Here is a 14,168-nt window from a genome sequence, read left to right on the forward strand (position 1 = left end):
TGCCTCTCGCTTGCAACAACAACCCATTAGGCGTATAGAATGTTTTATTAGAATTTTAATATTTTCTTTTTTATTCTTCTGACTTGACTTTCAAACGTTTACATATGGCTTATTTAGAATATGTAAAGACCAGGATGCAATCACTCAGAATCATAGTATATTCATAGTTTATGGTGATGGGCGGAGCCTCCATTCGTTGGCTAAATGAAGCTGTTTCTTCTCACAGTCTCTCTATGGATGAAGGCGGATGGAAGCTGGCGTAGAGCGGGCTACATATTCATTTGTTTCACCAGGATTTACGTCCATCTATGCAGCAATTTATGGATTATGCGAATTATATTAAGAGCTGCCCTTGAACTGGTTTACGATAAGCTCAAAATGTATCTTAATGTAATTTAAATTTGTGTTTCACAGACCAGTGTTATACTATTAGTATAGTAATCTGTTACAGCTGGACGTTATTTACATCAAGTCTCTTCGCAGCATGAACATGGATGAAGATAACCGAGGTAAGGTTTCTGTTTTATTTGCAAGCATTGCAGCTGTCAGTCTCTGGTTTGTCTCAAAACCGAATGAGCTGCCTATGTAGACAGCATGTTGAACGTTACAGGCGCGTGCAGCTCACTCGGATGAAGGATAGCCATCAATCATAGCACAGCACTAAACGAGGTGTGTAGGAGAAAAAAAAGTCAACTTTAATATAATATTTTCTACTATTCTTACTTTCAATAGGCTCGCCTATTAAAGCCTATCTGCTGGATCGATAGTGATACTTTATTTACACTTTAACAGTGTCTGCTTTTTATGAAAGGTGTTTCATTTTTACGTGAAATTGCTAGTTTTCTTGTAGACACTGTCACTGTGTTAAATAAGAATTTTGAACGTCGCATCAGTCACACCAGAGCCGTTCATATGGCTGTTCATATGTAGGTCGTCAGTTTGTTTGATGTGGATATCCTTTGAAGTAGCTCGCGAGATGTTTATGAGTACAGCTGTAGTGCCAAGAGGGATTATGAGGCATTTAATTAGTCAAGTGCTTGTGTTTTTATAGAGCACTGCATAAATTACCAATTTATTAATTAGAAAATACTACTTTTAGAGTTGAGCAGTAGCTATCACATGAGTGCCATGCAGCACTAACCAGCGGTCCTGGCATTCAATACAACAGCACAACTGGGAGAATGATGTTGCTTTATATAACAGTTCAACAAACAATAACTGAGTAACTTTCATTTAAGAAAAAAAATGTTAGTTGGTTATCTTCTTCACCAAAAGAAAATGGTTCCAAAAAAAGTATAGCAACAAGCATTGTCACCCAAACCCCAGCACTTCCCCACCCCGGCTCAATTTTTTTCTTACATTTGAAGGCACAATATGTAAGATTCGTCAAATTAAAATATCCCAAAAACACTGGAACAATGTTATATATTTTGTTGACTTGTTTACTAAATTATTCCAAACATTTCCTAGAATGTTTAAATCCAAAGAAATTTGCCATTTTAACCAGGAAGCGGACCGTGTCCGTGTGTCGCATATCAATGTCATCATGCCCGCATTACTCTCAATTTATTTCGTAGAAACCATGGAAACGCCAAACGCGCTTCAATATATTATGTGTTTTATTAGACAGGTGAGCTGTTTGGATACATTCATCAACAGAAAACAAATCAATGTTTATAACACAGTTAGTCTTATTGTTTAAAATCTTGTTTCCTTGATTTACCATGAGTGCAATGTTTTAAGATCCCTAATATCGATCTAGCTTTGAGCAGTGTGCAACAAGTCTCTCACAGTAGCCACCGAGCAAAAGCAGAGAGAAGCATTATAAAAACTATCAACACACTCAAATAATGTATCTAAAGCCCATTCGGGGGATATGTTTCTTGTGGGGTCGGAAGTTATTTTCATCATTTACAGGGGCTTGTCTGTGATTATATTGCCGTCCGAATCCAAGTGTCAGTGTTTTTCTCCCACCACCTGCGTAAAAATCCCCGGACAAATTACCTACTGTTTTTAGACAAACACCAAGGTCGTATGGTGATTTAATTACCATCCGAATCCACATCTCTGAGTTTTCAAGAAATATGAATATAGACTGCATCAGAAAGCTGAAAATAATCTTCATCTGCTTGATTTTTGCTGCCATTGATTTCCCAACTATCCTGTGCGTTCCATTCCTTCCACAGTTGATCTTAAAAAACGAATATGACATCTGAAAATTGTGTTTTTTGGGCCGTTTGTGTGTGTACGTTTGTACGTTTTTGTCCAACTTTTTCCACTTTTGATGTTATTTAGCAATTAAATATTCACTTTGTTATCACCAAAGCTTGCTCTATTTTGTTGTAGATCATTAAACTGTTATGCTGCCTTAGAAGCCTGTCCAAAATTGTTTCGTGAGTTAACCTTGTGCACAAATGCCACATGAGAAGCATTGGCTGATGAGGCAGTAAGGCAAAAAGACAGCATGCCTAAGCTTTTGAAATGAGTAAATAAAAAAAGAGTGGCCAAATCTTCTGGTGATATGCAATCATTATTTAAATAAAAAGTTATTTTATAGTGGCTAGTTGTTAATTGTACATTGGTTATGCACTAGAGGCTACTTTGTGGGATTGAATAAGTACACTTTATTGTCCACTATGGACCTAGGCCCTAGGGCGAGGTAATCCCCCAAACCCCCCCATGGACATCCCCCACTGCCACCCCAGGAAAGAGAGGGGGACCCCCAACCAGCACCAGCACCAACCCCAACCCCCCTCTATAGTGAACTACATGAGGGTATAAAGGGGGGTGATTTCAGACACAGCAAAAGTAACCATAGTTCTGCCTATAGTATAGAGTAATACCATAAACTAAAGTTATTGTTAATACAGTACTAGTGTAATGAATTAGTATTAGTACAACTATAAAATAGTAAGATTTAAAAAAAAATATATATATATATATATATATATATATATATATAATTGGCCACAGCAAATCATCTGCCTCCATCTATTTCTATCCTCTGTATCCTCTTCTCTCAGACCAACTACCTTCATGTCCTCCTTCACTACATTCATAAACCTCCTCTTTGGTCTTCCTCTTGACCTCCTGTCTGGCAGCTCTAACCTCAGCATCCTTTTACCGATGTATTTTCTCTCCCTTCTTTGAACATGTCCAAACCATCTCAACCTGGCCTCTCTAACTTGTCTCCAAAACATCTCACATGTGCTGTCCCTCTGATGTACTCATTCCTGATCCTATCCATCCTCGTCACTCCCAAAGAGAATGACATATATTCTGAAAGCTTCCACCATTTGAGATATTCATGTATTTTGATTCTAGAATAGTTACAAATAACTATAACAACTATGGTATTTTGGTGGGTAGGATATGGTTTCCATGTTCATTTTTTAAGGGAATGGATGAAATGTTTTTTTTTCTTTGGTTTTAATTCTTTGGTTCTTTCTTTAGATAATTTATTATTTTGAATTTAAATTTAACTTATTTGTTTAAAAAAAACACTAATTGTAGCCATCTGGTCCGTGGGTTTTTGTGATAACAAAAAGATGATACCTTACGTGGTACCTCGAATTTTCAAATATTCCGATCTAATATGATTTCTGACCTATAAGGTTGCCAGAATAATAATCATACACTGTTTGTTAATAGGCCAGAGGAGAACTGGCACACCGACTGACCCTGGTTTCTCCCAAGGTTTATTTTTCTCCATCATGCCCTGATGGAGTTTTGGTTCCTTGCCACTGTCACCTTTGGCTTGGCTTCCTCAGTTGGGGACACAAAAAATTGTCTCCAAATAAAATGAATTGCCAAATTATTATCAACTATATCACTGATCTGCCCACATTGGCGCTATATATGATAAATTGAAATTAGCTGATGACATCACCGTTTTCTCCAGAGCTACTGTACAGCCAAATCAATTTTTGTTGCAATATTTTTCTGTTTAACTCTGTGAAGCTGCTTTGAAACAATTGACATTACAAAAGCGCGTTATTTGATAACCATACCGGAAAGACTTGCACATTATGTCAATTTGAACAAATTTTGGCCAAGCACCAGAGGCTTCCAGATATTTCTGCAATGATTCTGATTTAATTTACTATTTTGGATCATGTAAATAGACTGTGGAGATAATGGTTGTGATTTAGTGTGAGACTGTTACTCTGTGAGAGTTGTTTTGGTATATCAGTGTAAAAAAAAAAAAAAAAAAAAAAAAACAGACCCAGAAACGAGACTTAAAAGCCAGACATCTCAAGCACCTTTGAGCATGCAGCCAGTTTCATTGCTATGCTGATTTACAGCCGTAATCCTTCTATCTGATCAAGACCAATTGTAAATGTCTACAGGAACAAGAAAGCAATGAGATAGAGGTACCATTAGCTCAGTAGGTCTTTCCAGCTCCTCTTCATGATCCTGAAAACTTCAAAGCCTTGGACTCGATGGCTAGTTTGTCTTATCTTAACGTGGGAAAAACCAAACGGAAAACCATTTTCCATCAATTTCTGTGACAGATGGTTGACTGCAAAGAAATACCGCTAGGATGTCAAGGACACCTCTTATCGGAACCACAAATTTATGTCCTTTTTAAAACATTTTAATCATTGCTCTGTCCTGAGCTAAAGACCAACAAAGAGGCAGACTTTCTCAGACTGATTAAAGGAGAGACTGGCTCTCATTAACATTGTGTGTGTCTGATGGCACCGGTGTCTGGTCCAGGCTCTCCTGAGGAGCCGTCTGGCACCAGGCATGACACAGGCAGTGGTCAAAACCTCATCAATGGTGTGACTGCACCAACAGAGATCTGAAGGACACCGCGCCTGGCAAATCTGCTTAAGGTCAAGACAATGTCAGCCATTATTATTATCAGAAGCATTGTAGTGTTTTCGTTTCACTGCTGTGTAAAATCCATTCTGATTACTGATAAATCTGAGACATCACGCTCCACAAGATTTAATGTTTATGTTTGCTGCCGATTGAGATTTTGATATGAGGTTTAATCACAAAATTAAAGACGGTGTTAAATATTTAAAATGTGGACGCATCCTTATTATTGTCATTGGATGAAGAATGAAAGAGAGCTTTCAGCGCACAGTGTTGGTTGTGTTCTAAGTGCCACATATGGCATTGATTTAAAGAAAGACTGGAGAGCCTTCCAAGACGTTTTATGAGATATAGCACCAGTTGAAGGGTGGTGAAATGAGTGGACTACTGTTATTGAACGCAAATCGGAAAGTTAAAAGCCTAAATAGTTATTTGATGGGGTTGTCAAAACCTTTTGTCCCAGCAGGAGATTTAAAAACAAACTGCCAGTACAAAAGACCCTTGTCCAGTTTTCCACCCACTGAGTCAGGACCGTCCCAGAGCCCCATCTCTTTCATGCCAGGAATGTTGGATTCAGCAGCCGTGCATTCTTGGGCATTACTGCTTTATCATTTGCAGGTTTTGTTAATGCAGAAAGAGACATTAAAGGGGATGTGGGTATTAGAGATAGATTTTGTCTATTGTATAATATTTTATAAAATAAAAAAAATGTTTTCAATATGCACTACTATTTTATAAAAAAAAAAATGCTGCTCATTTTTTCTCTTTATTATCAAAATATATTTGTGTAAACTAGGCTTGGGCGGTATCCAAATTTTGATACCGTCAAACCTCCTCCCTATTTTACCTCGGTATACGGTATTACCGTGAATAATTAAAACATTATGATGTAAGGCTCAGACAGCGTCAACAAACTGTTGGCTTGGCTTATATATATATATATATATATATATATATATATATATATATATATATATATATATATATATATATATATATGCCTATATTTTTATTTTATTTTTTACATTTGAGCCCCTGCCCCTGAGAAACTCTCTGCACGTTTTATGCTTACCGTTATGAGACAATTGTCAGACAGTTGACTTTTTTTTTTGTGAGTCCCATGTCCACTTAATTTTTGTGGAGTTCATGCTTATTGCTTACATTGCCAGCTGTGTGACAAAAGGCTTCGGCAATATTACAGCATAGTCCGAGGGTGCGCTCGGTTTTTCATCCACGCAGCAGTGAGTGGATGGTGGTTTCGGATATGCGCCCTTAGGTTCAAGGTATTTCCATCTCTCGCGGTCATCTTTTTGTTGCACAATTTGCAAATTGCCTCGTCTGTATTTACCGTCAAAACCCAAAATACTTCCAAACTGCAGAAGTTTCGAGACCGAATAACTCAGTGCCCGACTCGCTGTCTTTTCCCCCCTCTCTCTCTCTCTCTCTCTCTCTCTCTCTCTCTCTCTCTCTCTCTCTCATCCACGCTGTCACAACAACGCATACACATATTTAGGCATTTAACAAATAAATAGTATTTAATATGTAAATAGTTTAATTAGTTCAACTTATTAAATATTTAATAATTAATTGTTGATCAGCAATATGTAAGTTGATCTTTTTTTTTTTTTTTGACGGTTTGACGGTATTGAAACTGATACCGTTGCTATTTTTAGATCCCGCGGTATACCATTTTACCGTATTACCGCCCAAGCCTAGTGTAAACTGATACATTCTTTTCGGGATTCTTTGAATAGCAAGTTCAAAAGAACGGCATTTATTTGAGAAAATTTTTGTTGTGCAATGTCAAATTCTTCAGTCACTTTTCATCTTTTTTTTTTTAGCGTCCTTGCTGAATAAAAGTATCAATTTATTTAAAAAAGGATAAAGAAAATGTCACTCATCCTAACCTTTTGGACAGTATTTTAAAAGTATTTAATGAAGAGGTGCTACATTTTCTATTTGAATAACTTCTGGAATTAATGTCCTGGATTGTTGGTTTTACATTAATGCCTTATTTTGCCTTCCTCCGACAAACTGTGTATACAGAAGCAGATGTTGTGGGTATATCCCAAATGTTTCTTTGCTAATACTGTTATTTGAGAAATACACTTTCAGGGGGCTCTAAGAGGATAAAGGGAAGCACACACTGTTTAGAAAGCCACTTTTTCTCTTCTGAATCGAGATAAGCTCTCATGCCCAGTCCATCTGTCTCACTGGTTATCAGTAATGCAAGTATCCTTTCTTATTCTGAAAATCAGGGTATTAAGTGTACATTTACTAAAATGATACTAAAAGATTCATCACTGAATCTTACTAAATATCTTATTATCAGCTATGTTATTGTGATATTTTCATTATCATTGACAGTATTAACTTGGCAACGAAGATGCATAATGGACCACCATATAGCCCATATAAGCCTCTATAGGCATTTTGTGAGCTTTTATCATGTTTGGATAGGCTAGTGGCTGGGACACATGTGCAGCACACTTCCTGTCCTGTGGGTCCTGGTCTGAGTTTGTGGTTAATATCAATGGGTAAGCTTGTGGATTTTGAGCAGCTGGCGGTCTGTGTGGCTATTGAGAATAAGGATAAGATATAGTTAGAGGGATTGAGGCCAGTGAGTGTTTATTAAAGGGGTGTTAGAGGATGCAAAGCTTCCTGCAAACACTTAATATCCATATTTACACCCAAAACGTCAACATTAGTCCAATTCATCTTTTCCAAAGGGTTGAAGTCAGCGAGATGTTTTTTTCTTTTTGAAGAAATTATTACTTTTATTCAACAAGGCTGTACTGATCAAATGTGATAGTAAATACATATATAAAAGAATATCATATATGCAAAATCAATACTGTTGTTTTGAATTTTCTATTCATCCAAACAATCCTGTTAAAAATGTATCTGTTTCCATAAAATGTTAAGCAGCTCAACTGTTTTAAACATTGATGATAAGAAGAAATGTTTATTGAGCTCCAATCAGTATAGTAAAATGATTTCTGAAGGATCATGTTACCCTAAAAAGACTGGAGTAATGATGCTGAAAATTCATCTTTGTCAGCACTGGAATAAATTACACTTTCAAATTAGCTATATTAAAATTGAATATTATTTCACAGAATTTCTGTCAGCGTAGGTTGCAGCATTGATGAAATAAAGAGCTGGATGTAGTCACAGCAGTAAAAAAATAAAAGCATAAAAAAAGCAAGGAATATTATATGCCAAAGACTGGAGCAGAACAAACAAACAATATAAATAAAGACCATATAGAGACCTCTAGAGCCATGAGTGGAATATGCTCACCAAGTTTCATTCCAATTGGCTCAAATCTCATTTGCCGATGGCGGCCACTTTTTTTGAGATATGACAATTTCCTCCTAGACTATTATGGCATCTTGGACAAAGACAGTGCATGACAATTTTCAAGTCAATCGAACTAGCGTTTGGGTGGTTATAGCCATTTCCATGTTTTTTCCTGTTATAGCGCCACCAAGTGACCAAACGTTACATTTTTTTTACATGACCTTGGATTGAGCTCATATATGTGTCCCAAATTAGGGGGCACGAATTATAGCCGTTTTAGTAAAAGCCCTGCCCAGTGCCACATCAAACGTTTTGGTGGCCCTTAGGGACCATGAACCGAAATTTCAACTTTCTAAAGAATCTTGAACCCCTAACTATAGAAACAAACTCAAACGCAAACAGAGGAAACAGAACTAAAACATGTGCACACCCACCCAAAACAAACACACAAACAGAACTCATTGTTACAATTACTGTTTTTTTGTTGTTGTTGTTGTTGTTGTTTGTTTTTTGACTCCCCCAGACTTTATATGTAATTTTCAGATGAATTTTGTCTAATTTAGGCTATGCTGAATTTCAATACACTGCAGGCTTTTTTTTACAAAGAGCTGTAATAATTTCCAAGCAAAGTGTCACTCATGCTGATAGAATGAAGCTTTTGAATTGACAGTTTTGCATGCAATCAACATTCCTGGTTTTCCCACAAGACAAGGTACTATGGTGATGTCATCACTACACTGTTAACAATTTTCTTGTATTTTTACAGTACATTACTGGCAGCACGGTTGCCAGCAAGTTACTGTATTTTTGATTTACAGTAACTGTACTGTAATGCAATTTACAGTACATAGAAATATTACTGTAAATTTACAAAACAGTATTTTACTGTATTTTTGCCATTTTGGCTTGCTTATGCTGTAATTATATGGTATTGTACTGTAATATCTATATTGATACATTCCTGCTAAATATTACTTTATTTTTCAAAATAAAGACTACTACTACTACTAATATTATATTAGAATTATATAATAAATGTAGTTATTACAGTATATACATCTATAGGAAGCAATATAACAATATGCTACTTCAGAATACCTGCTAATCAAAAGACAATCCAAACAATGTTCTTGTCAAAAATATTGTTTTTATTCAGTCAAACTGTTAAAACCATTTAATTTAAAACCATTGCATGTTAAGTTCATCAGCAATTGACAGGTATGGCTGTTAAAGGGATAGTTAACCCAAAAAAAATTACAATTCTGTCATCATTTACTTTTTCTTCAAGTTGTTTCAAACCTGTGTAAGTTTCTTTGATCTGTTGAACACAAAAGAAGATATTTGAAAGAATGTTGGTAACCAGACAGTTGAAGTAGCCATTGATTTCCATAGTAGGAAAAAAAAAACTATGGGAGTCAATGGGTGCCTTCAACTGTCTGGTTACCAACATTCTTTAAAATATCTTCTTTTGTGTTCAACAGATCAAAGAAACTTACACAGGTTTGAAACAACTTGAAGAAAAAGTAAATGATGACAGAATTGTAATTTTTGTGTCTACTATCCCTTTAAGTGTGCACAAATGTAAATTAAACAAAAACATACAAGAAAAGAGAACTTGAGGATTGGGTTGGGTAAAAGAATGACAGGTGAGCAACAACAACTAAAAACCCAACAAAAACAACAAGCGTCCCACTAACAGTGGTTGGTGGGTGTAGGCTTCAATTTGAAGTTTTCCATTCAAACTATTGACATGTGGGTTGATGGCCGTCACCTTCCTCTGCACCATCCTCTTGGTCCTCTTGCTGACTCCGTGGCAGTAGAACTCATCTGTCTGGCATTTCCATCTTCAGGGTTGATTCAGGAACCTGTTAGCAACATCATACCAGTCAATAAATATGATTTACAAAATTCCTCCCATCCTCCAACTTTAAATTCTTACTAAACTGTTGCACACCTGATTTAATTACAATACAGAATTGAAATGAAGAAAGAAATTAACTTGCCTCTGAACAAGCTCTAGTCAAGAGAGCATTTCCCTCAATGGATGCTGTCATGATTGAATGTCCTGAAAATGAAATAATGCAATGTTAATTACCTACAATCTTTTATTGTGAAAATAACCTTATCTCAACAAAGTCCATAAATGACATCACTCCATTCTTAAATGGTACAATTTATATATTACTATTTGTACACATTCATTGAGTATATGTATGTGCAGTGAATAAAATGTTGTCTGTGAATGAAAATACGTATGTTAATACGTATGTTAATACAGCTGTGTGTGTGTGTGTGTGTGTGGCTGTAAAACCATCTTTGAGTGTGTATGAGTATGTTTGTCTGAGGATGTACGAGTGTGTGTGTGTATGTTTGAATGAGACCGTTTGCGTGTATGTGAGTGTGTAGCTGTACGAACATCTGTAAGTGAGTATGTACAGTATATGTGTGAGTGAGTGGGTGTATGAGTGTGTATGTGTGACTGTATATGAGGGTGTATCTGTACACATATCTGTGTGTGTATGCAATATATTTATGTGTGACAGTGTGTATAAGTATGTTTGTTTGTGTATGTGTGAGTGAGTGGATGAGTGTGTCTGTGTCAGGATATATGAGTGTGTAGCTGTATAAACATTTTGTGAATGTACTATATGAGTGTGTTTGCATGTGTGAGTGAGTGGGTGTATGATTGAGTGTCTATGAGTGAGAGTGTGTATGATTATGTATATGAGTGTGTTTGCATGTGTAAGTGAGTGAGTGGGTGTATGATTGAGTGTCTATGAGAGTGAGAGTGTGTATGATTATGTGAGTTTGTATGCATGTGTGAGTGAGTGTCTATGAGAGTGAGAGTGTGTATGATTATGTATATGAGTTTGTTTGCATGTGTGAGTGAGTGGATGTATGAGTGAGTGTCTATGAGAGTGAGAGTGTGTATGATTATGTATATGAGTTTGTTTGCATGTGTGAGTGAGTGGATGTATGAGTGAGTGTCTATGAGAGTGAGAGTGTGTATGATTATGTATATGAGTTTGTTTGCATGTGTGAGTGAGTGGATGTATGAGTGAGTGTCTATGAGAGTGAGAGTGTGTATGATTATGTATATGAGTTTGTTTGCATGTGTGAGTGAGTGGATGTATGAGTGAGTGTCTATGAGAGTGAGAGTGTGTATGATTATGTATATGAGTTTGTTTGCATGCGTGCGTGAGTGAGTGGATGTATGAGTGAGTGGATGTATGAGTGAGTGTCTATGAGAGTGAGAGTGTGTATGATTATGTATATGAGTGTGTTTGCATGTGTAAGTGAGTGTCTATGAGAGTGAGAGTGTGTATGATTATGTATAAGTTATGTGTTTGTTATAGTACATTGCTACTTGAAAACCACATAAAGTTACTTACCAAGCATAATGAGCCTGGGTGTGTCTGGTATCCCCTGCTGTGCCTCAATGTATGCATGGGTTGCAGTGACCTAAACACATTAAAAACAACATTAATCAAAGTATAGAATATCAAATAACTACTGTGCATAAAATATGAGTATAACAAGTACAACGCGACAAATATTGTCAGTGATATTTTTCTCTCTTGAAATCATTTTCCACTGCATATTTATTTAAATATTTACAAAGGAAAGTTCTGCATTTTTAAGACTTGTTTTCACGTATTTTTCTAAACGACTTATTCAAATTGGTTCAGAGCGCGAGTCCGTCTGCAGCCATTATCCGGGATAGGCTAATCTTTTTAGCAGTTTGAGCAGTCAATGTAACTTACGTCTATAATACAATAATTTCTTGCTGACAGGCTCGGATCGGACATTGCGGAGAGGATCCTTACATAGATTATGTTTTTGTTATCATAATATCATTCGATACCAGCTTCCATTTGCAAATGCAGCAACTTACCTCACAGACTAAAATCATCTATCGTAAAACACACAAACATTAGGTTAACGTCACATTAAAACTCGACAGAAACAAAGAAAAAAACAATCTCGATTTGTCTTTCCGCCGTTTTAACAATCACCGGGTCTGGTTTATTCGAAATAAACCAGGCAATTCACCGAGTTATATTTGAAAACACTGGGACAACAACCAGCGGGGAAATACACATGTAAGTTAACTCTGTAACGGTGTTTTTGCAACGGTCATTAAAACATACACACTAAAATCTATGTACACTAAAGCGTAAAATCCTGAAACCTAATAATAAAATAAAAAATTAACTTACCAAACGTTCTGATATCCACCCGACTGAGACATCCGTGAGTGAGCTGCTGCCAGAAGTTGTGTTCTGACGTCAGTCAAGGGGCGCACTTTCGCTGTTTACAGCTGTCCTGTATTATTGCCTGGCATATTACAGCCAAGTTACAGCTAAGTTACAGCAACACTAAAATATACTGTAAAATGTTCCCGCTCAAACAAAATTACCCAGAATGCAATACAAATTACAGTATTTGACTGTATTATAAAAATGCAGTATTGTACTGTATGTTTTTACAGTAATGTGCTGCTAAATCTACAGCGACATTTAACAGTGTAGAGACGGATGTTTTCACGAGTTCACACTTACATCAATTAAAAAGAGTAAAGATTATGCGTATTTGGCATGCTGTCCGGGCGAAGGCTCCGGGCTCGGAATTTTTGCCCGAACCCAGAGCATAAATTTAAATAATTCCTACTATTGAATTCAATGCCTTAATGAAGACAAACTTATTTTCACCATGAGCCTCAGGGCTCAGGCCAATGTGTCTTAATTTCATGAGAAGGGAATTTACTTATGTTCTAATGATTTTTGCCAACTCCACAGGCAAGTTATAGGAACAGAATGTTCATGTCTGGAAGGAATATTCTATTTTTACCCCATTTCTTCCATACTAGTTACATTTTGACCATATCCAGAGCCTGTTAAGTAATGAACAAATGGCTTCTCATTAAGATTTAGTATGACTTTTACATAATAAAAGAATGAAAAAAGACAATTGCACTTGATATAAAAGCTCAGAATGACTGCAATGAATCACCCTATAATGTTATTGTTAAGGTTGAACCTTGATTCATGTACTCACTCTCAACTTCCCCTCCATTGTCATGAGGCAGAACCAGACAACCGCAGGAAATTCCCCCCTGCCCCCTTATTAGCCCGTCTCTTGTCTAATCCTGCTGCGCCCGATGTGCAATTACATAATGCACTGACAGTGTCCACATTTACAAATACTGAGGCACAAGCAAGCAACTGAGATCCATTCAACACACTCTCCTTCTTGTGTAAGGTTAAAGAAATATATAGTCAGTTCAGGAGTTAATGGTCTGCTTTGACTTAAGTATTTGAAACCTCCACAAATGAGTTATGTAACACCCACAGAGAAGTGTTTGATAGTGCATGTTGTCTTTACTCAAACCTTCTGTGTTTCAATGGGCACTTTATTTGTTGTAATGTTGGACTTGCTTATAGTCTCTTGTTTAGATGCAGAATCACTTCATGGAAGGTCAAGTTGTCTTGAACATTTGGGGTCATAATATAGGTGTCTTGAGGGAGTGTAATACTTATGTAAAATACACATTTTCCAGCCCAAAAGAAAAGCTTCCATCTTGAGTAGCTACTAGGTTTTGGGTTGCAAGCCTAGTTGATTTAACATTATTTTTGAGGATAAATGTGCTCTAGATTTTTTTTTGTCTCACACAGCACTTTGGGATTTGAGTTTAGGTCAGGGATATGGCTATACTGCTTCTTTGGATTCTTTGAATGTCTTGGGTTTTTTTTTTTTTGGTTAGAAGATTAACCATTTTACTGTAACATTTGTCTCCCAACAGTGCCTGAAGATCTTTCTCTTGAAGAGAGAGATGAACTGTCCAACATTAGACGAAGGAAAAAGGAGCTGCTAGATGACATTGAGGTATCAGCTTTAATGATATCTCAGCAATTGACATTTATCATGTCACCCTCACCTCACCTCTAACCAAAGTTCCCTCTAATGGGGGCTGTTTTATTTTACATTGCATTAATTATGAGATTAATAAGAAGGATTTTAGATTCATTTGATTCACTTTA

The 14,168-nt window shown here is 36.5% G+C and overlaps 1 protein-coding gene and 1 long non-coding RNA gene across 3 annotated transcripts in view; one reads left to right on the forward strand and one right to left on the reverse strand.

Moving 5' to 3' along the window:
* Positions 1–212: 212 nt before the first annotated feature.
* cyth3a (cytohesin 3a) overlaps positions 213–14,168 on the forward strand; it is a 31,314-nt gene continuing 17,358 nt past the window's right edge. The window contains exons 1-3 of one of the 2 annotated variants that reach the window (XM_067429814.1): positions 213–318; positions 415–509; positions 13,931–14,013. In XM_067429814.1, coding sequence (XP_067285915.1) covers positions 485–509; positions 13,931–14,013 — 108 coding nt within the window. In that variant the 5' untranslated portion in view covers positions 213–318; positions 415–484. Of the gene's footprint in view, positions 510–13,930; positions 14,014–14,168 lie in introns of both variants that reach the window. The other variant, XM_067429813.1, reaches the window with a different exon arrangement.
* On the reverse strand, positions 9,666–12,652 carry LOC137055938 (uncharacterized). The gene is made up of 4 exons (XR_010900133.1): positions 12,348–12,652; positions 11,520–11,589; positions 10,131–10,192; positions 9,666–9,992 (listed from the first exon to the last, which is right to left on the reverse strand). It is a non-coding gene; the product is annotated as an uncharacterized lncRNA (long non-coding RNA).

This window comes from Pseudorasbora parva, chromosome 21 (assembly GCF_024679245.1).
Source record: "Pseudorasbora parva isolate DD20220531a chromosome 21, ASM2467924v1, whole genome shotgun sequence".
NCBI lineage: Eukaryota > Metazoa > Chordata > Actinopteri > Cypriniformes > Gobionidae > Pseudorasbora > Pseudorasbora parva.